The sequence below is a fragment of the Gnatocerus cornutus genome, chromosome 5, assembly GCF_029298725.1.
Source record: "Gnatocerus cornutus isolate USDA-ARS CGAHR chromosome 5, icGnaCorn1.1, whole genome shotgun sequence".
In the NCBI taxonomy this organism is placed as follows: domain Eukaryota; kingdom Metazoa; phylum Arthropoda; class Insecta; order Coleoptera; family Tenebrionidae; genus Gnatocerus; species Gnatocerus cornutus.
The window spans coordinates 2,882,187-2,907,128 of NC_142237.1; the positions used below are offsets into that span (position 1 = coordinate 2,882,187).

The 24,942-nt window shown below is 33.3% G+C and overlaps 5 protein-coding genes across 5 annotated transcripts; 2 read left to right on the forward strand and 3 right to left on the reverse strand.

The window, feature by feature from the left end:
* Positions 1-268: 268 nt before the first annotated feature.
* On the reverse strand, positions 269-1,310 carry LOC148173709 (brachyurin-like). The gene is made up of 6 exons (XM_088035535.1): positions 1,238-1,310; positions 1,033-1,183; positions 817-983; positions 678-767; positions 482-621; positions 269-430 (listed from the first exon to the last, which is right to left on the reverse strand). Exons 1-6 carry the CDS (start codon positions 1,308-1,310, stop codon positions 269-271), a joined length of 783 nt encoding a protein of 260 aa, XP_087891661.1.
* Positions 1,311-6,953: 5,643 nt separating this feature from the next.
* Positions 6,954-8,134, reverse strand: LOC148173710 (brachyurin-like). Its single transcript, XM_088035539.1, has 7 exons — positions 8,113-8,134; positions 7,949-8,067; positions 7,714-7,904; positions 7,498-7,664; positions 7,355-7,444; positions 7,168-7,307; positions 6,954-7,118 (listed from the first exon to the last, which is right to left on the reverse strand). Exons 1-7 carry the CDS (start codon positions 8,132-8,134, stop codon positions 6,954-6,956), a joined length of 894 nt encoding a protein of 297 aa, XP_087891665.1.
* A 501-nt stretch (positions 8,135-8,635) lies between these two features.
* On the forward strand, positions 8,636-9,277 carry LOC148173711 (chymotrypsin-like elastase family member 1). The gene is made up of 3 exons (XM_088036706.1): positions 8,636-8,813; positions 8,863-9,002; positions 9,048-9,277. The coding sequence occupies exons 1-3, from the start codon at positions 8,732-8,734 to the stop codon at positions 9,210-9,212; spliced, it is 387 nt and encodes a 128-aa protein (XP_087892832.1). The 5' UTR covers positions 8,636-8,731; the 3' UTR covers positions 9,213-9,277.
* A 5,976-nt stretch (positions 9,278-15,253) lies between these two features.
* On the reverse strand, positions 15,254-17,572 carry LOC148173712 (brachyurin-like). The gene is made up of 12 exons (XM_088035546.1): positions 17,492-17,572; positions 17,393-17,450; positions 17,273-17,337; positions 17,133-17,234; positions 16,986-17,100; positions 16,789-16,939; positions 16,574-16,740; positions 16,441-16,527; positions 16,258-16,397; positions 16,053-16,207; positions 15,532-15,588; positions 15,254-15,317 (listed from the first exon to the last, which is right to left on the reverse strand). Exons 1-12 carry the CDS (start codon positions 17,570-17,572, stop codon positions 15,254-15,256), a joined length of 1,242 nt encoding a protein of 413 aa, XP_087891672.1.
* Positions 17,573-17,745: 173 nt separating this feature from the next.
* LOC148173713 (histone-lysine N-methyltransferase SETMAR-like) lies at positions 17,746-18,760 on the forward strand. Its single transcript, XM_088035548.1, has 5 exons — positions 17,746-17,777; positions 17,828-18,400; positions 18,451-18,455; positions 18,526-18,681; positions 18,732-18,760. The coding sequence occupies exons 1-5, from the start codon at positions 17,746-17,748 to the stop codon at positions 18,758-18,760; spliced, it is 795 nt and encodes a 264-aa protein (XP_087891674.1).
* The last annotated feature ends 6,182 nt before the right edge of the window (positions 18,761-24,942 follow it).

A 24,942-nucleotide genomic window follows, 5' to 3' on the forward strand; every position in this document is an offset into this window, starting at 1 on the left:
TACAACATTTTTTCTACGACACATACCGATTTACCACAATTGGGTAAAATTATAAATAAAAAAATTAAAATAGTTAAAATTCATTTTATTGCACTTTTGAATCAAATTTTAGCAAAAAACGCTAAAACAAATTTTCCAACACTGCTATACGCAATGAATATTAAATGTAATTGTGCATAACGGCTAAGCATCTGTAACCAACAATTTACTGTTTGAGTAGAGTCCGTCGTTAGCTGGGTATTATCATAGGAGTAGTAGAAGAACAAGTCTATTCCGTCATGGTAGTGTTTAGCCACTCGTAGTAAGGAGTGACTCTTGTAAAACCCGAAGGATCTGTACTTTCACATCCATTTCCACTGATAAAACTTGCGACACCTACTATGTAGAATGTGCCGACAATTTCCCTAATAAGAGCACCACCATTGTCACCCTAAAATACAGTAATAAAATTCAGTAATTGCAAATAACTCTCTATTCTCACAGTGCATGTTCCTTCATTTAAATTTCCTGCTACACAAACCATATTGTCTGTAATTTGATCTCCGTATATTACTTTACATTCGTCGTTAGCTAAAGCTCTCATTTTGGCATACTGAAGGTATTCGTAAAGATCCGCTTGAGCTGGTTTGAAGACATGCAAAAAGTTACCTACAGTAAAATAAATACACATTACTCACTGTCATTGATTTGACCCCATCCTAAAATGATCAGTGGATAGTACCAGTCGTTAATTTTTGGTAAATAAATGCTGCTACTTTGTACATAATCTAAAATTATATCTAAATATACTCATGAGCGTTTGAGGCACTAAATTACCATTTTCTTCTACATTCGTTCTTAATTTGATAATTCCAAGATTACCCTCAAATGATGCAGGATCAAAATCGGGATGAAGAATATATTCAGAACTTGCAAGAGTCATTCTGTTGGGATCTGTATCAGTCAATGTTGCAGAACCCAGTTGAATTGTAAAAAGAGTAGCACTAAAATTTTACAATCATTCTTAATACAATTTTCGTTTGTAAGAGTTACTTGTAAACGCAGTGACCGGAAGTAAGTATCCATCGGCTGCGCGTCAAAGTACCACCACAGAAGAATCTGCTGTTTGCTGTTTGAACTTGTATAGCTGCTGCGTATGGATATTGTCCAGCTTGAGCTGTCATGCCACCAATAATTCGGGAATCTGAAAAGGAACATTAAAAAACGAACTCCAAAGAAAGCAATAATTGGAAGATACAAAATTGCAAGTAGTTTTCTATCGCCGATAGCTTGGCGTTGCAAATGGTGATTTTTGACGATTTTTGGGTCATTGTGGATCAATCGTTATCTCAAATTTATTTTAATACATACCAGGTTAAAAAATAAAAAAAAATATTTTGTACAAATTGTTTGAGAAAAAAAATGCTGTTTTATCATGTTATTACTTTCCAAACTGATGACATCACAGTTGGAGACTTCGATTACAACAAACGGTCAACTAATTTGCTTCAAATTGCAACAAAGGTCAGATGTCTCTCTTTCATTTCTGGTGTTGATTAAAAGTTTTTTTTGACGATCTAACATTAAAGTTACTTTATCGTTGACCTCTTATTAATGTCGATATTAATGAATCAGTTTGTCTGAAAAAGGATGCGTTAATGAGTGTCATTAACGCTCTCTTTTTCATTATGCAGCTCTTTTTGAAATTTTGACATTTTGACATATGCAACCAGAAATACACACAGAAATAAAACAAAAACTACGGCATTATCTTCAACTATGTTTCTATTTCTGAATATTTACTTTTACTCGGTAATAAACTTGAACATGCATCGTTTGCGCTTTGGACCACTGCAGCCGGTAGGGTATTATCACAATTTTCCAGGTCCATAATTACGACTTCAGCAACAACTTTTTCAAAATGGTGACACTTGTTGATAAAATTCGCATGTCATTTTTTTCAATGGTAACTATGATTTTTTATCATAATGATTTTTCCGTGAAACTCTTGCCCATTTTGTCACCCAAATAAAGGTATTGTGTGGTCAACGATAAAACGTTGTAATAAACTCGTTTGTTAATGGGCGATTAATGATCTCCACTATTAAAGACACTCACTCGCTTCGCTCGTTCGTGCTGTAAACAGTGTCAATCATTAATCGCCTTCATTAACAAACTAGTTTATTAAATAACTATTATTTGCAAGATTTCTTTTGAAAATGAATGCGTTAATGTATCACTTTACCAAGCAGATATGTCAGTTGTATTTTACCACATGCAAGTGTCAATTCATTTCGATGATGACTCTAATCCCAGCGCTGTACATCGAAATATGTATATAGAAATTACTCGATCAATTCACAAATTAATCAAAAATTAGTTATCTCTGTACAAACCTTAGTTTTCAAAGCTCATACAAAATTTTTATATTTCGCGACCTGAGAACTATAAGGTTCTAACTAACATTTGCATTAAATTGATCCAGTGTTCACGTTATCAGTGATATCTCTTTAATTTATTAAGCATTTATTTAAAAAAATGACAGGATCTATTAAAATCATTTCGGCTTGTTAAAATATTAATTCACTTTTTTTTATACATGATAGAAAATGTTTAAAAAAATCGCAAAACAGACAAATTAAATTTTCACAAAAAATCACTTAGAACCTTATAACTTTCACGTCGCAATTTTTTGATTTATCAAATTGAAATTTTACCAGAACGATGATACGTAATAAGTTTTTATTAAATTTACATCGATTTTCTTTTCGATATTAAATATACACTCCAATATCGATATAGTCATCTGGATTTGTCTTTATTATTTAACCTAACCTAACAACTTTGTGTTTGTGTTTGTGTTTCGTTTCGACAACAAAAAATTGTGTTTTCTTTGTGTTTTCTTTGTGTTCTCTCGTTTTTAGTGTTTGATGATATCTCAACAACACCACCAGACGTTGCAGAAAGTGCGAACATCGCAACAAATCTGTTGCCAAAAAAATCCAAATCTAAGTATAGAAAAACGTATGAAGAATTTATGTTATGGTGCAAAAACAAGAAGGTTAAACATTGTTCAGAAAACATTGTATTAGCATATTTCTCAAGTAAAGGTCGCTGGTCTCATTGTAGCCTAAATATTCAATGTTGAAATCAACATTAAATATAAAACAAAGCATTGATATAAGCAAATATTATAAAGTAATTTTCTTTATAAATCGTCAAATGGAAGGATATGTTCTAAAAAAATCAAAGATCTTCATCATAACAAATAGATATAAATATACACATTTTTCAGGAGGCGTTAATAAATGGAATGGCGGGAGACGAATTGTTACATTTGACAGTTGACAGTATTCAAGACCTTAAAACCAAATTACTCAGAACAGTACAGAATACTAAAACTAAAACAAACCGTTTATTTACTATTGTGGATAATGAGAACTTGCCAAGTTACCTACAGTTATACAGGAAGTATTTGGCCCTACGTCCTAGACACACTCCTCATAATAAGTTCATTTATTATTGCAAAAATAAATGTTCAACCCAGCCAGTAGGTATAAATAATCTTGGAAAAATTCCCCAGAAGATTGCGACGTTTTTGAAGCTACCCACACCAAATTTATGTAATTACAGGTCATTGTTTTCGCCGATCTTCTGCTTCCATATAGTCCAATGCAGGGGCCGATTTTGCAACGATCAAGAGACATGGTGGGTGTAAATCGACTTCAGAAGCTATGTAGAAGCATCTATTAATTAATAAGACTAATGTTGCAAGAACAATATTGGGTAAAGGTGGCAGTAATATGAACACCAGTTCTAATATATGAGGGTCACAAGTGCCAGTGGAAAACATGGGTAGCAAAGAGGAAGCCACAAATCAGTCCTAAATGTTTCTTCTTCTAACTTAGAAAATGTTGATAACATTGATAGCAGCCATATGTGTACCTTTAATAATTGTTCCATTAATATAATTGTAAACATTGTGAAATCCAAGGACAAATAAAAGTTATTATAGAATTTCATCTAATTGAATCCAAATGAAAATATGAATGATTGCTGCGACGATCGTCGGAAAAATGTTGTAATCAACTCGTTTATTAATGGGCGATTAATAATCTCAACTATCGCTCGTTCGTGCTTTAAACAGTTTCGATTATTAATCGTCTTCATTATCAAACTAGTTTATTAAATAACTATTAATGTCCAAAACGTATAGTATGGCGAGCTTGTGAATAACCTGTGAAAATTTGATGTATGTAAACGTAGTTTACAAATGCCATACTATAAATGTAAAATCATTTATTAATAGCACGTTTTTTCTTAAATTGTAAAAATAGATTACATTTGCTAAAAACTACAATTTTTAAGCGTTGTAACGACAAATTATTGGTGATAAAAACACTTTTTTTTCCAGATCCTAGAACATGATTAACTGTTATTGTAGACGATTTTAAGAGTAGCCACAAAGCGTTGCTAGGCTCTATACAGTAACTAGGAGATAGTTAAAACCAAACAAAAACAAAAAAATAACGATAAACTTAACATGGCGGAAAGAAAATTAAGACATACCATGATTGCTAGAGACTTGAGAAAACAGCAACGCTACGAAACTTAAAACGGACAGATTCATTTCGGTTCTAATAGCAGCAAAACATAAATAATCTACTACAAGATCTCTATAATTTTTTGATAAATGACCAGTTTTTGATTTATGGCGATACTTAGGAGATAAGCACAATAAGCTGACAAGTCTTATCTAAATAATATTATTAAAATAAGTATATTAGTGCTAAATTTCATGGAATTGTACAAAAGACGTGAAGGCAGTTTTGCATTCAACAGTACCCTGGAAACTAGCCCTAGTCTATTAAAAGTACAGTCAGCAACAAAAGGAATGAGTTCATAGGCGGGATGGCTCAGTAAACTCTGGATTCTGTCGATAATCTGCATTTTCATAAAACAATTTTGCAAGGACGAAGAAATTATAATTCTTTGTTGCTGAAAACCCAACTAGTGATATTTTATGAGGGTTTGTTTTAAATGTTGTTTTAGATACCTACCTTAATTTGAAATTGCGCTCTATATTATTTTACACAGCCGTAGATTCATGACCGACGATTTTAGCAATCACAATTAACGATTGGCAAGTTTTTAATCAACGTAAAGTTACAAAGTAAAGAAAAAACAACAAAAAAAATTATTAATAAAGAATAATAGTCGTCAGAGGGTCAAAATTTTGAGGGGTTAAAAAATATCGTTACTCCGTATGTCAGAAACGACTACAGATAGGAAATGTGGTTTTCGCCATAGTTTTTCTCGCATTTGGTTTAAGAATTCGTTCTTAGATTTTCAGAAAGTACATAAGGAATTTTTTGCTTAGTTTGGAAGAAATTTGCGTTATTGAAAAAAAAAAAAAAAAAAAAAAAAAAAAAAAAAAAATTCACGCAGGAGTGCGATTCTCGAAATCACTAAAAGTTTAGTGCACTTAATTTTCAGTTCCAGAAAATTAGTGTGGTATCAAGAATAGTGTATTCTCCATCATCAAACTAAAAAGTGCACTAATATTTTAGTGCGGTCTAAATATGATCCAATATGATCTTGGCAACAACGCAAAAACAGTTTGTCAGGTTGATTGATCTCAAAAAATTAATCTTTCCAGTCAAATGTTCAACAAAAATAAATGTAGCATTAAAGTTCCCCACAAGAAATCACAGCAAAATGAACAAATTTTTTCAGTTTTTGCTACTTTTTGATACGATTTTTGACTCGTAAAGCCATAATCTCATGAGAATATCTCATCGTGGATCCAAACTTTTAGCGCAGGGTATAAAGTATAACTTGCGTGTTATTGAGAAGCAAAAGAAATCATCTAAACTTTCTGAACAACTTTTGGTTCTTGTACAAGACAAGTTTATGTCTATTTTTACATGAAAAAATGCCCAATAACTTTGGAGAAAAGAAAAAACATAAAAATACATCAGGCACGGCAAAACTTAGCTCAAAATTTAAAATAAGGCATAATTAAACACCAACAGACAACAGAACGAAATGATTCAGTCAAACAGAATGTGTTAAATTTTAAAGAAATAGTATTTTTCCAATCAGTGGTGTTGCAGAAAAAAAATATCATGATAACACTAAAACAACCGCAATTTTTGGAGTAGGATTTGCATGGTCTTGAAATTAAATGTGTCTTCAGTAAATCAAAAAGTTTTACGGAGTTTTCTATCTTCCACATTTTTAAGAAATTTTCTATATATTTTGGTTTCATGTAAATTTGCTACTACTACATCTAAGTTAAGACCTTCGTCTAGATTCTTTTTCTAATTTCATTGCTTTATCAAAAATTTTGCCGATCTAAATAAATTAGCATGCAATTTAGTCTATTATCGACCACACTAATAATTTCATTCTGAAAGTTCAGTACACTAAATGTTCACGGAACGTCGAGAATACACTTTTTCAATTTTCACACTAAATATGGATATTTAGTGCACTAAATCAAATCAGCACATTTCGAGAATCGCACCCCTGATTCCAAAACTACGTTTGCCAACATAAAACTGATATTGATATTATGAATCTATGGCTGTGTAAAACGATATGTAAAATCACTAGTTAGATCTTCAACAACAAAGCTTCAAGAGTTTACTACATCTCGTTACAAACGAGCTCATTTCTTTTGCTGCTGACTGGAGCGTAACCTCGAAATTAGCCATCTAGGCACCACACTAAGTGCACTGCACTTATTTGGCACCTTTCCCTTGCACTGGTCACATATTCTCTCTTTTATGCAACATTTATTGACTCCCAGTTAAGTCGTATTATTATTACTACATTTGTATTGACTTAGAAAATGTCAATAAAAGAGATAACCAACATTTACATTTGAAATAAAAAAACTATCAGTGGTGTAATGAACTTCTTTACATAACGCATTTTCTTTATTATAGTATAAGTCGTAGATGAACAGTTTAGTCCATAATCATGGTGCGGTCTAGCCACTGGTAATAAGGAGTGACTCTTGTAAATCCCGAAGGATGCGTACTTTCACATCCGCTCGAGCTAACAAAGCTTGCAACAGCCACTATATACATTTTTCCAGCAAATTCCCGAAGAAGTGCACCACCATTGTCTCCCTAAAATTGCTTAGTAATAAAAATCGTTTAAAAAACTTCCGATTCTCACAGTGCATGTGCCCTCATTGTAATTTCCTTCTATGCAAACCATGTTCTCTGAAATTTGATCGCCGTAAACTGATTTGCATTCTTCGTTGGACAAACTAGAAATCTCCGCATATTGAAGGTGTTCGGACAGCTGCGCTTCGGCTGAAATACAGACACAATTACAATTAAAACGAGACTATAATACTCACAGTCGCTGGTTTGCCCCCATCCTAAAATCACCAGAGGATAATAATGGTCGGTAATTATAGGTAAATAGAAACTAGTGCTTAGTACATAATCTAAAATTACCCTTAAATACACTCTTGAGCGCTTGAGGAGAAACAACACCTACCAGTCTGCTCGATCTTCATTCTTAATTTGATAACTCCGAGATTGGCTTCAAATGTTTCAGGATCAAAATCTGGATGAAGAAAATATTCAGAACTTGCAAGAGTCATTCTGTTGGTATCTGTTTCGGTCAAAGTTGTAGACCCCAGCTGAATTGTAAAAAGAGTGGCACTAAAATTTTTCAACAAATCATCAAAACCATTTCGCTTTTTAAACTTACTTGTAAACGCAGTGACCTGAAGTAAGTATCCATCGATTGCGCGTCAAAGTACCACCACAGAAGAATCTGCTGGTTGCTGTTTGAACTTGAATAGCTGCTGCACCTGGAAACTGTCCAGCTCGAGCGGTCGTGCCTCCAATAATGCGCGAATCTGAGAGGAAATATTTAACGATGAACCCGAAAAAAGACAACTAAAGTAGAAGTTTGGAAAAACCAATAAATATCAACTTAACACTTTCTGGTAGAATGAAAATGGTAACGTACCACTCTTCGCAGACACTTGGAAAAGCAGGAGCGCCGCAAGACTTAAAAACGACAGATTCATCTTAGTTTCAATGTAGAACAGAGCGTAATCTACTAAAGTCCCATAAATTCTCGCTAAGTGGTGTTGTTACCTACCACATTTTTTATTTATGGTCATGTTGTTTGAATTTTTGGTAGCTCAAAAATATCAGTTGTTATCTTATCTAAAACCTCTTATTTGATTATTGCCATAAAAGTAGAAAATTTATTATATTGGATTACTTTATTTCCTGCTTCAGAATGCATACTTATCCCCAACTTCTCATTGCAACAGCGCTCCTATTTCTAAAAAATTCCACAGTCAACACTCATCCTGGTATGATTCCAGATATTTTTATTATAAACAATGACCGCAGTTTTAATCAGATGCGCGTCTTCTTGGGAACACGGATGCTCAAGATGATCAATTTCCAAGCGCTGCAGCCATTCAAGTTCAAACAGCAAATGAAGAATTTTTCTGTGGTGGTACTTTGATGCGACATCGATGGGTGCTTACTGCAGGCCAGTGCGTTTACAAGTTAGTTCCAAAAACTTAATTTTCCTTAAATATAAAATGTACCATTTTAGTGCAACTCTTTTTACAATTCAGTTGGGATTTGTTTCTTTGACTGACCCAGATTCCGACGGAATTACTGTTACAAGTTCTGAATATTTTCTACATCCGAATTTTGATTTTGTAACTCTTGAAGCTAATCTTGGAATTATCAAATTGGAAATGAATAGTATGATTTTTAGCTCCGGTTTTTTCGTACCAATAATTCCTGTTAGTTATTCTCCGTTGGTGGTTTTAAAATGGGGTAAAATCAGTTATTTTATGTACACTGTTAACTGACAAGTACTTTTCAGTTGAATCAGAGTATTCCGATCACCTTCAGTATGCTGAAATGTCGAGTTTGAGGAATGATGAATGTAAAGAAGTGTATGGCTATGAAATTACTGATGACATGGTTTGTGTAGCAGCCGAAGAAAACGAAGAAGAATGCACTGTGAGCTAAAAGACTGTTGTGCTTAATTAAAGATTAAGATTTTAGGGTGATATTGGTGGTGCGCTTCTTCGGGCAGATATGAGTGAATATTACGTGGTGGCTGTTGCAAGTTTCATTAACTTGGATGGTTGTGACTATAGTCACCCGTGGATTTTTACTAGAGTTAGTCCATATTATGGGTGGTTAGACAGCACTATGACTAGTGAATAAAATCAAAAGATTTTTTATTATACCTGCACCGTAATCCTAAATTAAAACACGCAAAAGCGTGCAAAAGGGGGTCTTTGAGACACTAAAGCTTTAAAATTGTCTAGATAACAAAAAATAGTGAAATGTCAAGACCAATTCTTATTATAAACATGAAAATCACAATTACTATTGTTTGAAATTTCAAAGCCCGCCGCTTTAAGCTGGTTAGTGTTGTTTGTTGCTTCTAATTTATAACTAGTAGAAGCTTTTTCATTTTCATTCTTCTGTTGGACGTCCATAGCTCTTGATGAAGTTGATTTAGCAACCGATGTGTTCAGAACACCAGCAATGCGTTTGGAAACAATTATTTTGTTTGAAGTTGATTTTTCAATATAGCCACTAGGCTTTTCACTTTTTCTCACTTTTTTAAAAATACTCACTTTTATTTACTATTTTTTTGGTTTACTCACTTTATTCACTATTTGAAGAAATAATTCTCCAAATTCCTATATTTTTAAAATTTAATTAAAAAAATCGTCGAAAGGGCAATGAACTGAAAAATGTGATTCTAGAAAAAAGTAAAAATATAAATTATGCGCTTCACGCGCTGTCCAATTGAAAGTCCAGTCTTACTACAGCACAATATTATTGGCCGAGCGTTGTGTGCCTTTCGTTATCATGCTGTAAGTATCATTTTCCATTGTGTCATTAAAACCTGGTGTAAACAACAAAACGAGAGTGTGTTTTGCAACATTTGTTGTACTGCAATAAACTGAAGTCAAAAAGGTGCGTATATTTTTATTTATTTACATTAATTCCAAGCAATTTCTCAACATGCAAGTACAAAAAAGCATTGCAAACAGTACCAAACTAAACTAAATCCTTGTCCATTGACATTGTCAATGAATCAAAATACTAAGCAGAAAACTGGAGATGGAATAGATAAAAAAAATAAAACAATACCACTAGCTTTTATTAACAACAACGTTGCAATGGCAAAAAGGGCCGAACTAATGTAGGCTATGTTAAGCATTGCGTGCAATAGGGGCTATTCTGTATCGAGTCTGTCAAATTTAAAGGTATGTTAAAATTATAAAGGTCCCTTCAGGTGAAATTCCTATTCTGTATCACCAAAGTCCGTTAAAATTTTAACCGAAGTACGTTCAAAAGCTGCTCATTTTAAAGGCAAGCCGAGGCCATCCTTTAAATTTAACAGGGTGCCTTTAAATTTACTTTGACAGTTGGTTTCGAGGATATTTAATAAATGTTACGAAATAAGATAAATTTTATTGAATTCTTAAAATGCAATTACATCAAATTTGATGCATTTGATAAATCTTTGATAACAAAAAAATCACATGTATGAGATGAAATTTGAAGTTACTTTAATTATTATTGAATGAATTTTTATATTCAGATAAAATATGAAATTAAATTTGAATTAGCAATTCAAGCGAGCCATTTTCTTCGTCGAATAAATAATTTATGATTCAAATTGTTCCGATTATTCAAAAACCCTTTGATTTTAATAAACAATTTAAAATAATAATATTATGTTGTAATTAGTATTGTAAAATGCATTTTCACATTAGATTTTTATTTAAGAGCTCTACAAGATGGATAGCGACTTGGTCATGTTCTAAAAATTACAGAAATGCATTCTAGACACTCATTAAAATATTTTCAAAAAGATATCGTCAAAGTAATGTTCGCAAATAATTTACCTACTTGTAATAAATAAAACTAAGTAAAAAAACTGCACGTTTTGGTAATAAATAAATTTGCATTTTATTATCTTTGGTCTAAACTTTTAGTATGCAAAAATTTTCTACATTCCTAAATATTGATGTTGGACCAAAATGACCAAAAAATGTGTTTCAAGTTTCCAGTTACGTTTATACATTGTTCAAATATTTTTTTTAATATTATTTACTATTTGTCATTCTCATTAGTTTCGTTTCTCTCGATGACAGTAGTGAAAATCACAAAATGCGCACGCGCAAACATACCACTAGGGCTCGTTCACAATCGAATTAACAAACGTACGTTAAAATTCTCCATTTTAACGTAATACGTTTATTTCATGATACAGAATAGCTATTTAAACCCCGCACCGTTAAATCTGACTATTTTAACGTACCCTTTAAATTTAACAGACTCGCTACAGAATAGCCCCTATTGTCAGCCCTGTTCTTAGGATTATGTTCCCTGGAGAAATTTCTAACAATTACACAAAGAGTCGAACTAAATTGGAATATATCGTGACTGAAGCCTTGGGTTTATATTTTCGAAACATGTTTTTAAAAGATGCAGCATCGTCATATTACACTATATTGTATGATAAAACAGTTAATAACAAAGGCTTGAAAGAATTACAGTTAAAAATAACTTATTACTCTGAAGGATCTAAAAAGGTAAAGAGAAACATAGTTAAACATATACATATTAAATGTGTTATTTTCTTACAGGTTTTAGTGAGGCATTTAGAAACATTTTTATAACAAAGGCAACTGCTGAAATAGTAAAAAATCACATTAAAGATGCTGTGAATAATGCTGGCCTAACTCTTAACCATTTACTAATGCTGGGATCTATGAACCTAATGTGAATATTCAAATATTTAAGTTATTGAACGAGCAACTTAAGTAAGTTAGAATTAGAAAGAGCTCAATTGATTTAGGTAAAGCAAAAACAAAAGAAATAGTTGTATTTGTATAAAATACATAAATAAAATACATAATTATAACATTTTTAGGTTTTTGTTCAATTTACTGCATACATAATGCATTTTTAAAGGGAATGGAGAAGTTTGGGGACGATGTCAATGATGTCATCATTTTAATCTACTTCACAAAATATCCAGTGCGATGGCAAGAGTATTCAGAAGTTCAAATTTTACAAAAGGTACCACAACATCATTTTATAAAGCATTGTGCTACGAGATGGCTAACAATTCTTGAAACGCTGAGAGAATTCTAGAACAGTGGCGTGCAATTCAGTATTATTTTAATACATATTTATCATATAAAAAACACGGATTTGAAAATGATAAATACAAGAAAATTGTGAAACTGATAAATAAACCAAATTTTAAGGCTGAAGTTTTACAAATAGTGCAGAGCGCTAGATTTTTGTAAAATTCACTGGACGTTTCCACACTGAAGCACCATTAATTCATATTCTTTATAAGGAATTGAAATCTTTAATCGTTGTAATAGCGAGTTTTGTTTGCAAAAGTGATAAGTGTTCTGTTCTGTCAATGTTTGATAGTAATAACTTGTTGGAAATCGTTGATATTGTGCTAGATCCACAAATTCAGCACAATATTACTGGCAATGAGTGGAGTATTATTGAATTTAATAAGCTAATTAAAGAACATTTTGTCACTGCAGGTCAGTTTTTACTCAAGAAAAGTCCCCTAACTAATAGGACTGTGAAGTATTTTCAATGCCTCAACCCTGAAACAGTGAGAAAAGATTATGCATTGGAATATTTTTCTAAAATATGTGAGATGTTAAATATTGCCGTCCCAGGTAGCGCTGTAGACGAGTACAGATTATTGAAATTTGAAACGTTACCAGCACTCGACAAGACCAATATAATTGACCAGTATTGGATAAGCTTTTTTGAAACAGAACGAAATTTAGAAAAGTACAAAAATTTAAAAATAATATTTTTAGCTGCATGTTGCCTAAGTCACGGAAACGCCTCTGTGGAAAGGGGGTTTAGTCGATCAAAGCTAATTTTGACTGAAGATAAATCTAATATGTCTGTTAGAACTTTGAATGCCAGACTGACTGTAGCAGGTGCTTTGAAGCAGTACAACAATCAACCAGAGAAGATACCGATTACTGATGATTTATTACGTTTAGCGGCCAAGCCAGAAAGCACTACCAAGAGTATTTAGAGAGAGAGAAACTCAAAGAAAAGGAACAATTAGAAAAAAGAAAAACAGCAGATTTTAACAAAAAGAAAGCTGACCAAGACCGGTTGCTAGCAAAGCAGTCTCAATTAACCTTAAAAGACATAAACGAAACTCTTACAAAAGAAAAAGAAATAAAGAAAAAACAATCTGCTGACAAATTGTTAGAAGAAGGAAACGTCAGATTAAAAGCTGCATTAGCAGTGAACGATACTACTCATGCAAGAATTGCTCAGGGATTAATCGATGGAGCATTATCTTTTGCGGGAAGAAGAACGGCAGAGTGGCAAAAAACTCACCGCTTTAGAAAAACGCAAAGACAGAGTTGTTTCCAACTATTTCAATAAAAAAATGACATTTGATTAGCCCAATTTTTTATTTATTGTTACTTGTTATTTATCGGAGAATTTATGTTTCACGTTTTTAATGCAATAATAAAATTCACTTTTTCTCACTATTTTTTTAATGAAGCTCACTTTTTTCACTTTTTTGGAATTAAAATTGTGTGGAAGCCCTGCACTAGCCACACTCGAAGATTTCCATCCCACCTGACGTTTTAACTCATCGATGCTCATACCACTGTTTGCCATAATCGTACGAAGTTCGTCGGAAAGCATGACTCAGCGTCGAGTAGATGCAGAATTAATCGCAGTTCTGCATGTTCTGCTAGCCTTTTAATATCTTCACTCGTGTAATATCTAAATTTGGAACTAATGCAAAATTATTATATACTGATACAGATGGTTTGATTTACTTATTTCATGACGATTATATTTATGTACATATAAAAAAAGATATTCATAAATTTGATACTTCCGATTACCCACTAAATAATATTTATAATATTCCTCAAAAAAAAATAGAAAAACGCTAGGCCTTATGAAGGACGAGAACTATGGACTTATTATGACGCATTTTATTGGCCTACGATCAAAAATGTATTCAATCAAAGTTTTACATGATGATACAGACAAACAAAAAAGTCTTGAAAAAATAAAACGAGAACAGGCGAGTAAACGAAAAGTTTATAATTTCATTGCAAATTTTGGAATTACAAAAAAGCAAAAGGTATAAAAAATCAGCTCTTAAGTTAATTACTTTTGATGATTATTTTGAATGTTTGTTTAATCATCAAAAATTAGGTGTTACACAAAATGTTATCCAAACAAAAAAGCATACAGTTTTTACATAGAGACAAACGAAGTTGACTTTAAGCGGTTCTGATGATAAAAGATTGGTAAATAATCTGAGGACAAACACTTTGCCTTGGGGATATTTGTATTAATTTGTATTTTTTCTTTCAATTTACTTAATTCATTAACACTTTCACTTTAAAAATTTAACAGCCAGAGGTCTAAATGAGACACAGTTTTTGTAGACCCCAATCGTTTTCGTGCTGATGTAACAGGAACAACCAGAAAAAGAAAGATTGTTCCTACCTCCATCCAAAACAATAACAACAACAAGAAAAATCAAGGAACTGTGTACTGTCAAAATTGTGATTGCTTCTTTTGTTTTTGTGATAAAGCTATTCAAGTTCATAGTAAATAAGTAGTACTAGTAAAGACAAAAAAAGTAAACTGTGCGGTGCTGATAACTGCCCGCCGCTTTAAGCTGGTAACTGTTGTTTCTTGCTTCTAATTCATAACTAGTAGAAGCTTTTTCATTTTCATTCTTGTGTTGGACGTCGGTAGCTCTTGATGAAGTTGATTTAGCAACCGATGTGTTCAGAACACCAGCAATGCGTTTGGAAACAACTATTTTGTTTAAAGTGGATTCTTCAATCACTCAAAGATTTCCATCCGACCTGACGTTTCAACTCATCGATGCTCATACCACTGTTTCCCATAATCCTATGAAGTTCGTCGGAAAGCATGACTCAGCGTCGGGTAGATTCAGAACTAATCGCAGTTCTGCATGTTCTGCTAGCCTTTTTATATCTTCACTCATTTTTGAACTTGAATTTACAAACTTGAAAAAATGTGTAAACAAACAATTGCTAATCGTCTCTGCGAGAACGATTCACAAACAACCTTTGATAATTTCATTGTGTAAATTCACATTTTTTTAATGCTTCTAAAGGATTGTAAATGGATAGATATAATAAAAAATAGCGTATAACACTCGTTTATAAACGCCTTTAAAACACGACGTTAAAAGCACTCCACTGACGCGCCGTGCGTGTTTTAAAGGCTTGTAGTATTCTCAATAATCACTTTATTTTATTTTATTTTTTTTTCATCATTGGGTCATGTAGTGTTTTTTTTTTGTGTTATGATAAAAAATAGTATATTAAAGAACGTGTTTTATAATGGCCAATTTGGTTCCCGGTGGGGCGAGTGCACCAATGCCATTATAGAACAAGTCCTTTATACTATTTTTTCGAATTTGCAGCCTTTTTTTAATAAAAAATTTAACTTTTCCATTTCTAAGACTTTTTGTTTTACACGATTAGTACTGGTCTTATAACCACGACTTGCCACTTGATTTTCAAATTCAATTTAAAATTTGAAATTTATTGAGTTTTACTGTCACTGAATTTTGACATAACGTAACCTGACCTCACAGCCAGTATTCACATCAATTATATTTCGGTACAATTATTGTTGGCCGCAAAGGACAATTCAATTATATTGATACATTTTTTGTTCACGCAGCAATTTTTTAAACACGAATCGTAAAATCCAAATTGACCAAGAACTTGACAGAAAACCGGTGACAGCCAGACTAATTAGTTCTGCCAATTCTTAAAAAACAAAATTTCCTACTTTGAGTTCTTTTATAGATACCTATAAACGACTCCAAATTGAGTACTTTAATGGTCCTATTAAAGCGGCAAATTCGAAAAATATTATTAAAACCTGGAAAACAATAAGCATTCAAAAGTTGAAAAGGTCAAACAGTTTATTCAATCATTCTAAAACGACTAAATTTATGACCCGTAGATGATGCTGGAGAACCAGGAGTAATAATTCATAATTCTTGTAAATCCAGAAGGGTTAGTGCTTTCACATCCGTTCGCACTAACAAAGCTTGCGATCCCTACAATCACATACTTGTGATTCATCCAAAGAAGTGGTCCACCATTATCGCCCTACAACGATTAACTTCATTTTATACACATCAAAATAAAAAAAATATCACAATGCATGTCCCCTCATTGAAATTTCCTTCCGCACAAACCATATTCTCGGTAATTTGATCGCCGTAAACTAATTTACATTCTTCGTTGGACAAACTAGATAATTCAACATACTGAAGGTGCTCGGATTCTCCACCTACCACTAAAATCTACTTGAAATAAATATACATGAAACTATGACTTACAGTCGCTAGTTTGACCCCATCCTATGGTCACGAGTGGATACTCTTTCGGAAATTCAGGAACGTAAAAATTGGCAATTTGCAGGTAATCTAAAATATAATTTTAACATTTCTTAGATTTAAGAATAAATCATACCACTCTGAGTCAGATTCATTCTTAACTTAATAAGCCCAATATCATTCTGGATTGTCTCCGGATTAAAATCTGGATGAACAATGTACTCAGAAGTTGTGACTGTTACTCTGTTGCTGTCTGCTTCTGTTAAAGTCAAAGATCCCAGTTGAATTGTAAAAAGAGTGGCGCTAAAACAGGTATCACTATCACCAAAATGTGAAACTTTTGAAAGTTACTTGTAAACACAACTCGCTGAAGTAATCACCCATAAATTACCAACCAATGAACCACCACAGAAGAACTTGCTGGTTGGTGTTTGAACATGTATAGCTGCGGCGAATGGAAAGTCGCCAGCCCGTGCATTTTCTCCTCCAATAATGCGTGTATCTGCAAAGAAACCTTTATGGTGTTCTAATCGCGAAGTTCTTCGTACTAGGTTTGGTGGAAATCTCCACAATCAACAAAACAAACGCACTCAAAACTACCCCTAAGCTTCTCATTTTGATTTTGGAAATGAACAAACTAGAATATTTATCTTCGTTTTGGGTCTGAAAGAAAATGCCGCAATTTGGTGACATACAACATACAACACGAATAGGAAAGATTTAAAATTTGATAAGCATGTAATCGCTTGATAAATAACACCTAGATAATGCAGAATTTTATGAAGAATGTTTTTAATCTTTTAATAGTTGTAGATATAGGGACATCGCACATTACAGTGACTTTATTCAGAACAGTGGCGACACGAGGCAGTTTAGCTCCGCCCATCCGCCACGATGGAGCTAATTGTTGGCGGGAATTTAAATGTATGTAGTCTTTAAATGCAAAATATCCAACAATACAAGTGCAAAATTAAATCTGCCTCTAATGGAAATAAAAAGTTTATTGGTTTTTCCTAAAAATACATAAAAAACAGCACTTTAACTTAATAAGTACAAGGGCGGGATGATAATTGGTTAGCCTCAAGGTAGTTAACGTTTGCAAGTTAAAATCAAAGGCATATCTATGAAGTGTCATCCATTACATGTCATTAGTGAAAATATCAGTTTTATTGACGAGATAGTTTTCGTGTAGTAATTTGTTATATTCAACGTGTTTGAGCTAAAATAATAATGGAAAATATTGAGCACCGTGCCGTCATTAAATTTTTATTTAAAAAAGGTCTAAAAAATTTGGAAATTTTTGAAGAAATGCACAATGTATTGGGGGATAGTGCTTCATCGTACGCCACGGTAAAAAATTGGGTAGCTGAATTTAAACGGGTCGTACAAGCATTAAAGACGAACACCGGTCTGGACGCCCTAAAAGTGTCACTACTCCGGAAATGGTGTCTAAAATCCATAACATGATTTTGCAAGATCGACGACTGAAGTTAGGTGAGATAGCCAACATTGTAAACATCTCGAAGGAACGGGTTCACAATATTATAACTCAAGAATTGCATATGAGAAAGCTCTCCGCAAGATGGGTGCCGCGATTGCTTACAATTGATCAAAAACGTGTCCGAATGCAAATTTCGCAAGAATGTTTAGACCGTTTCAAGAAAGATCCGACTGATTTCATGCGTCGATTGATAACCACTGATAAAACTTGGGTTCACCACTATACCCCTGAAACAAAAATTCAATCTAAACAGTGGATAGAACGTGGTGGGCCCCCTCCAAAGAAAGCTTTGACAGTGAAATCTGCTGGTAAGGTCATGGCATCCATTTTCTGGGACGCCAAAGGAATTTTGATGATAGACTATCTTCCTAAGGGGACAACAATAACAGGAGAATACTACGCTAACCTTCTGGACAAACTTTATGAAAATATCCAAAGGAAAAGACCTGGTTTAGCGCGAAAGTAAATCATATTGCATCAGGATAATGCAAGGCCACACACTAGCCTTACAGCAATGGCAAAAATTCAAGAATTAAAACTCGATCTACTTCCGCATCCCCCTTAATCACCTGACCTGGCCCCCTCAGACTTTCACTTGTTCCCTCGACTTAAAATCTTTCTAAGTGGACAAAGATTTTCAACAAATGAGGAGGTCAAAGACGCTGTAAACACTTATTTTGCAGATCTTGAAGAAAATAATTTTCGCGACGGCATTAAGGCTTGGGAACATCGTTGGACTAAATGTATTGAACGCTTAGGAGATTATGTTGAAAAATAAACCGTTTTTGAAAAGATAATATTAGTCATTCATCACTAGGCTAACCAATTCTCAACCCGTCCTCGTATATAAAATAAAACCTCAAATAACATTTGATCAACAGCGATAGTTTACAGCACAAATTAATTTTTAAAGCCATAAATGCAAAGTATTTGATCAGTTTGTGACTGAAAACATTGGAACTTGTGTAATTATGCTATTAGCTAATCATTTGGCGTAATACTCTGCTGCATTCCTTCGAATGTAAGGCTTGCTTTTTACTTTTTTGGTCAGTTTTGCCCCCGACAAAAATAAAGGTGCGGAAACCGATTGAATCATGATTTTAATATTTTTGAAGTAAAAAATTCACTTCAAAACAGGGGTGCGCTCAATATTTGAATTAGGGGTGTTTTTTTTTGAGGTGAGAAAATGCAATTACGCACACTGGGAAGGGAACCCAGTAGTGGACTACCCACTAAATCCTGACACCTCCTGCTAAGAAAACTTAAGCAGTGAATATCCATTAACATCGTTAGGGATTAAGGTTCAAAAACAGATACATTATTAAGTTGCAACAAACTTATTATTTCATACAGTTTGGTTTTGATTAGCTTTTTCAGACTATTACTATTACCAGTAAGTTTGCTGGTATTAATAAGTATTGTAAAGATAACTTATGTGTTAAACCTTGAACATGTATGAAATTGAACCTTTGTAAAGCTACAAAAAAACTACTTTATGACATGACCTGCCACCGATTTGCTAGCATGTGTTTTAGTAAAGTGTTTATCTTTATCTAATCGTTACAAACCTACTAATTAATTTATTTTTTAGTTTGTGCCAATTGGGAAGATCAAAAGAAATTTGTAACATTTTTTCAATGTAAAAATCTTTAATAGCAACATTTTGACATTGTATATGGTCAATGTACTTTTGGAAGACAGATTCCATTTCTATGGAGTGGTCTCTTTCAAACGTTTAATCATTGTGAACTTTGAGAAAGTTCTAAAAATTGAACCTATTTCAAGTGACTTATTTGTTCTGAAATTAAAACCTGATGTTCCAGGTTCATCTGTAAAAAATACAAATGCATAACTTTGAAAACAATTAGATATTAATTACACAATAACCACCTTCAATTCTCAAATTTTGCTCATGTGGATGACTTGGAGTTTTCATTTTACGAATGTTGGGTGGCTTTCGTGTTCTAGATGTAGTTGAAGTAAAACTAAATATTGAAGGTACTGCATTTGGTTTCAGTTTTCGTGTCTCATCTACACGTGTTTTCTCCCACATTTCAGGAGCGAAATGAACCTACAATTATTTAGTTATTGTTTAAATTGTCACATGCTGTTGCTCAATAAAGAAAAACAAGAAAGTTTACCTCACACAAACGAGAACTAATATTTGGTATCCACTTGTCTCGCTTCATTTTGATGGCCCATTCTTTTCGCCTTTTTGGGTCTGTTGGGAAGCGTTTCATCAAAAACCTCTTTTTTTGCAGAACTGGAACATCACACAGCAGCACATCCCGGCATTTTTATACAATTAAACTGCCTATAAACAAATGAAGTTGCAAACTCATAACCTCCAGTCGTTTTTATACTACCGTTTTCAGCGAAAGGGATGAGTTTTCACAAATACACTCACTCGCATGTAATTAACAAGTCTTCAAATTAATGAATTTCACTCACTTTGCACTGTAACAAACAATAAATAGCTTTAAAATCTCACAGAAAGCTTACGGGCGTTCAACGTTAAAAATGGCGATTTTTACCACGTGACCGTAACAACCAATCAAAAATGACGCATTCGCGTGTCGCCACTGTTCTGAATAAAGTCACTGTATCGCACATTTGACTTCAGCGCCGCCTACCGCCAAGTGACTGCATATATTGAAGTAAAACAAAGCGTTTCCCGCGATGTCGCGTTACTTTTGGGGCCTAAAATTGCATTGTTCTGCAGAATTTGTGTTGTACACTTGCATAAAAGTTTTACATTGTTCGTGGAGTATTTTAAATGGAAGATCTCTCTTGTAAACGTTTTTGTGGTGTTACACCCCGGCCGAAGTGCATAGGAAATAGCGCAATACGCCATTACTTTTTATGGCCTCAAATTAAGAGTTGGAGTATTGTTTTTTTTTGTACGTGTAGATAACATCGAAATGTACACGGAAAGCTCCTTGATTTTTAAATGTCCTTATAAATTTATTTAAAAAAAATAACTGAAAAACGCCATGTCGTTTTACGGACACAGTTTTAAGAATTTTTGCTTGAACTACGACTCGATAGATTAGGAATTTTATTCTACATCCGAGAAACTTCTTGTTTTTTTCCCCACATGAATAGTTTCTTTAGAAAAAAATAAAATTTCATGTAAAAATGATTCCCAATTTTCGGCAACCAACACTTCAATTTTGCCATGATTTACAGCCCCTCACAACAGGGGGTCTCTAATCCTAATCACGGTTCGACGACTACAACTCGGCCGACCGGCGATTGACCATTGGGACCCCAACTTTATACCTATTTTATACCTATATTTTTTGCTTTAATTTATGATTACACTAGTCAATTGGAGAAGTGGGAAGTCATTTTCAACGTAAAATTGTCTTTTAATTTTGAATCTAAAGTCTGTTTTGATCCATCAGGTCCGGACTTGGAGATACATATATTGAAAAAAAAAAAAATTAGGTAATGCTGCATAACTCAGTTTCTTTTTAAAGATGAAATTGTGCATTACTTTTTTAAAAAGCCTATTAAATAAGCTTTCCAGCGAGCTATAAAACTCAACACTGGGGTCAGTAATTTCAAAGATATTATTAAAAAACTAAAGTCATTTCCGAAATCCCAAAATGTTACTTTTAAAAGAATTCCAGGCAGCGACACTATTGGTGGTGTTGTTTTGGGTACAAAACTAAATTTTTTATCGGTTTTCTGGTTTGTATGACAACAAAAAGTTCATCTTGCACGAATAAGGGCTCTTTTCTATTTGTTTTTTACATACCTAATCCCAATAATTGATATGATGGAAAAAACTATTATGTTATTTAAAATTTACTGGAATTGTATATAACTTGCCTTTGGAGCGATTTGAGTCTCATATTTGGTAATGAAATTAGCAAATTTATGAGCGCGTGTTTACTTATTAAAGTTAAGTATTTGTTCACTTTTACTCCTCATGGAAGCAAGCGAGTATCGGTTAAGTACTGTTTGATGTATCGGATGAAAACTATACACAAGAAATGTGCCTTTTCATATTCAAAACAGAATACTATGCATTATTGCGATGGTAATTATAATTAATGAGACGTTTACTAATAAAAATGTCAGAGCCGCCGCGTGAGGGCGCTGATGCAAGTTTTCTGCGATATGCCTATTGGGAGCGCGCGGATTTTAAATATAGCGCCCCCTACAAGTGACAGCTGAAATATTTACATATAAATCGTCACTGGTTGCTGTACGATTGTAGTGTTTTTGTGGTGTTTAAGTAGTGTTTTAGATATTATCAGGTTTGGAAATCGAACTTCATTTTGGATCTGAAACTGTTAAGTTTATTCACCGAACAACTACGACCGAAGAAAAGGGGAAAGCATTGGTTCGAGTCGGTCACGTTCTTAACGTTTTAGAGAGAAATTTCTAAGAATTTTCACTTATAAAGGCCAAGTACTCCGTGGAATTTGAGATTTGTTACAACATTTTTTGGTTACTGACATTATAAAGAAATTTTATTGTAGGTTAACAAAGAACGGCTTTTTTCCAAAAGTTCTAGGATTCCGCAAGAGTTAGTTATAAAACCATCACTAGAACGACCGCCATAACAATCAGATATAAATGATATGAATCCACATGGAGTTATTCCAATTAAAAATTTAGCAGTAAAAGCGCCTTTGTAATGTGAATAAGTATAAATGCAATGATCTACAGGTCCTGGTTGTTGAATTCGTATTTCTGAACAGTCAAAGATAACACGACAATTGGGCTATTTGATTTTAAAAACTTCTGGCATTGTTCTTGACACAATTTCTCTGCTAGGCCAAAAAACATAATTTTTTATCTTCTGTGCTAGTTCCTCCAATAGTGCGATGAATATTCTTTAAATAGTATATTTATGAACTCCAAACAACACTCCTACTGCAGAATAGGAAATTCCAAGTTTTATTTTCATTAAAAATATTAATAACTCATCTTTAAGACAAATTTTGTCATTTCCATGGGTTGAAATACTTGACAAAGTGACAATATAATGATAATAACAATATTATAATAAATAATATAATAATGACAAAATATTTCAAGTATTTCAAGCGTGTTATCTGTTCATCAGTTTTTGTAGAAGAAAAACCATGAAAGCCTCACATAACATCTTTTTCTTTATTTGGACCAATGCATTTATTTACGTAACTTTTGAAATTGTTATTTACAGGTATGTTGCATGATGTTGCAATTTCATTATTACCATAATATTCATATTAAAATAAAAACGATTTTTCAACATCATTAGACTTGAATTGAGTACTTGAATTTACAAATTTTGGAACATTAATCATTACATTACTATGCTGACTGCAAATTCTCGAATAGGGTTTGGGTGCCCAAGCGCATTTGCTGTTAAACCTATAAATGTTAACAATTATTGAAGTTATAGTTCGTACAGTGAGAGTTTGATTGACAGAAAAGTCACTAAATCTACGCAATAAAAAGTGTACCATACGCGCGAAATTTAAAATAACAAAATAACCCCAGTTACTGACAACCCTGTCAACCCATTTCGCGTAGGAATTTAGTGTTTTTAGTGTATTTTGTAGCATTATTTGCTGCCAACCTATATGTCAACTGTCGAAATCTCCCAATCTCTCACCGGATATACTATAGTTGAACTCGTCTTTTCAAAATTTCACTTACGTATTTCTCTTAACGGCATTTATCCATTGTTTTCGCCGGTCTTGTTCATGTGGTCTGTACGGAAAACTATAAAATTTTGTGTTTTTATTGGTGTTTGAATAATTGTTGTGACATCACACTATGCAACAATTTGTAAAACTAACACATCCGGAGCCTATTTTCGTTGGCTGCATTTTACGAATTTAACTATTTGTTGTTTAAATACAACACTATTGAGTTGTAAACAACTTTAACCTGTACAAACATAATCTTGTGTATATGTAAAACGAGAACAGTTTTGCCGGACGAGGGCGCCACCGGCGTTTATGCGCGCTCCCAATAGGTACGGTCAGCAGCAAATGTATTGAGCTCATGGGCGGAATGGGTCGTAACGTGGTGCAATAAACTCTCAGCGGGTGGTGTCCGTAATCTGCACCCTCATAAACCAAATTTGCGGGGCCGAAGAAATTTCGAAGCTTTGTTGTTGAAAAACTGACCAGGGATATTTGTGAGGTTTTAATTTACACAGTCGTGAATTCATGGACGACGAACTTCGCAATTTCGACCGGCAAGTTTTAATTGCTAAAATATCACGAATTAGTTTTGTTTTTCTAAGGTGGATAAAAGGTTGAATGTAATGATTGATGAATCAATGTAAATAAAAAAGTCACAAGTTAAAGGAAACAAACAAAAAAATTAAACTTTATTGTAAGCAAAAATTAAATAAAACAAATTGAAATAAGGCTTCGAGGTTATTTTGCCCCTTGGCAATCCACCTCTTCAACGTCGTTTCCTAGAAATAAAAAAAATGAATATTGAAATGGAAAAAGGGAATAAATTAAAATATGTTTATTATTATTAAACTTACCGATAGTAAGTTTCCGATATTTTACCCGCCCGCTCGGCAACCGAGAATAAAACCCTTGGTTTCCAAAGTCAAGTTCTTTTGCTCTGGCAAACGTGGTATTTTCTAAGAGCAACATAAATTGAGTTTGCTAATAAAAGTCTAAATTATCACAGAATATTCATCCTACGAATTGTATTTTGCACGACTATTCCATGCATACAGTAGTTATAATAATAATTTCGTCAGCGGAATTATTAGCAAAACGACTCATTTTTAAACGTCAAAAAATTAATTTGCTTATGTAACCATGGTTGACAACACCAGCACCGTGCTAAGGCTTGCCGCGATAATACCATGGTAGATCTCAAATCTGATTGGATGTTAACTTATAAGCATGGAATAGTCACCACAACATAAATTTCGTTTAGCTAATAAATCGTCTAAATTATCACGAATATTCATCTACTCATGGTATTACTATTGAAAATTGGCAAATTAATTTTCCCAAATATTTACC

Bases quoted from the DNA above. Each gene is read 5' to 3' on its own strand.
- LOC148173712 (XM_088035546.1), bottom strand. From the start codon at position 17,572: ATGACACTTCATAGATATGCCTTTGATTTTAACTTGCAAACGTTAACT. The intron at 17,235-17,272 runs GTAATGTGCGAT...AACTATTAAAAG, and splicing joins CTGTTCTGAATAAAGTCACT to ATTAAAAACATTCTTCATAA. The intron at 16,208-16,257 runs GTGATATTTTTT...TAATCGTTGTAG, and splicing joins TCAATGAGGGGACATGCATT to GGCGATAATGGTGGACCACT.
- LOC148173713 (XM_088035548.1), top strand. From the start codon at position 17,746: ATGCACAATGTATTGGGGGATAGTGCTTCATC. The intron at 17,778-17,827 runs GTACGCCACGGT...GGGTCGTACAAG, and splicing joins TTGGGGGATAGTGCTTCATC to CATTAAAGACGAACACCGGT. The intron at 18,682-18,731 runs GTATTGAACGCT...GTTTTTGAAAAG, and splicing joins GGAACATCGTTGGACTAAAT to ATAATATTAGTCATTCATCA.
- LOC148173709 (XM_088035535.1), bottom strand. From the start codon at position 1,310: ATGACCCAAAAATCGTCAAAAATCACCATTTGCAACGCCAAGCTATCG. The intron at 622-677 runs GTGAGTAATGTG...TCTTCAAACCAG, and splicing joins ATGGGGTCAAATCAATGACA to CTCAAGCGGATCTTTACGAA. The intron at 431-481 runs GTGAGAATAGAG...ACTGTATTTTAG, and splicing joins TAAATGAAGGAACATGCACT to GGTGACAATGGTGGTGCTCT.
- LOC148173710 (XM_088035539.1), bottom strand. From the start codon at position 8,134: ATGACCATAAATAAAAAATGTG. The intron at 7,905-7,948 runs GTGTTAAGTTGA...CTTCTACTTTAG, and splicing joins CATTTTCATTCTACCAGAAA to TTGTCTTTTTTCGGGTTCAT. The intron at 7,308-7,354 runs GTGAGTATTATA...TCTGTATTTCAG, and splicing joins ATGGGGGCAAACCAGCGACT to CCGAAGCGCAGCTGTCCGAA.
- LOC148173711 (XM_088036706.1), top strand. From the start codon at position 8,732: ATGAATAGTATGATTTTTAGCTCCGGTTTTTTCGTACCAATAATTCCT. The intron at 8,814-8,862 runs GTAAAATCAGTT...AGTACTTTTCAG, and splicing joins GTTGGTGGTTTTAAAATGGG to TTGAATCAGAGTATTCCGAT. The intron at 9,003-9,047 runs GTGAGCTAAAAG...TTAAGATTTTAG, and splicing joins AAAACGAAGAAGAATGCACT to GGTGATATTGGTGGTGCGCT.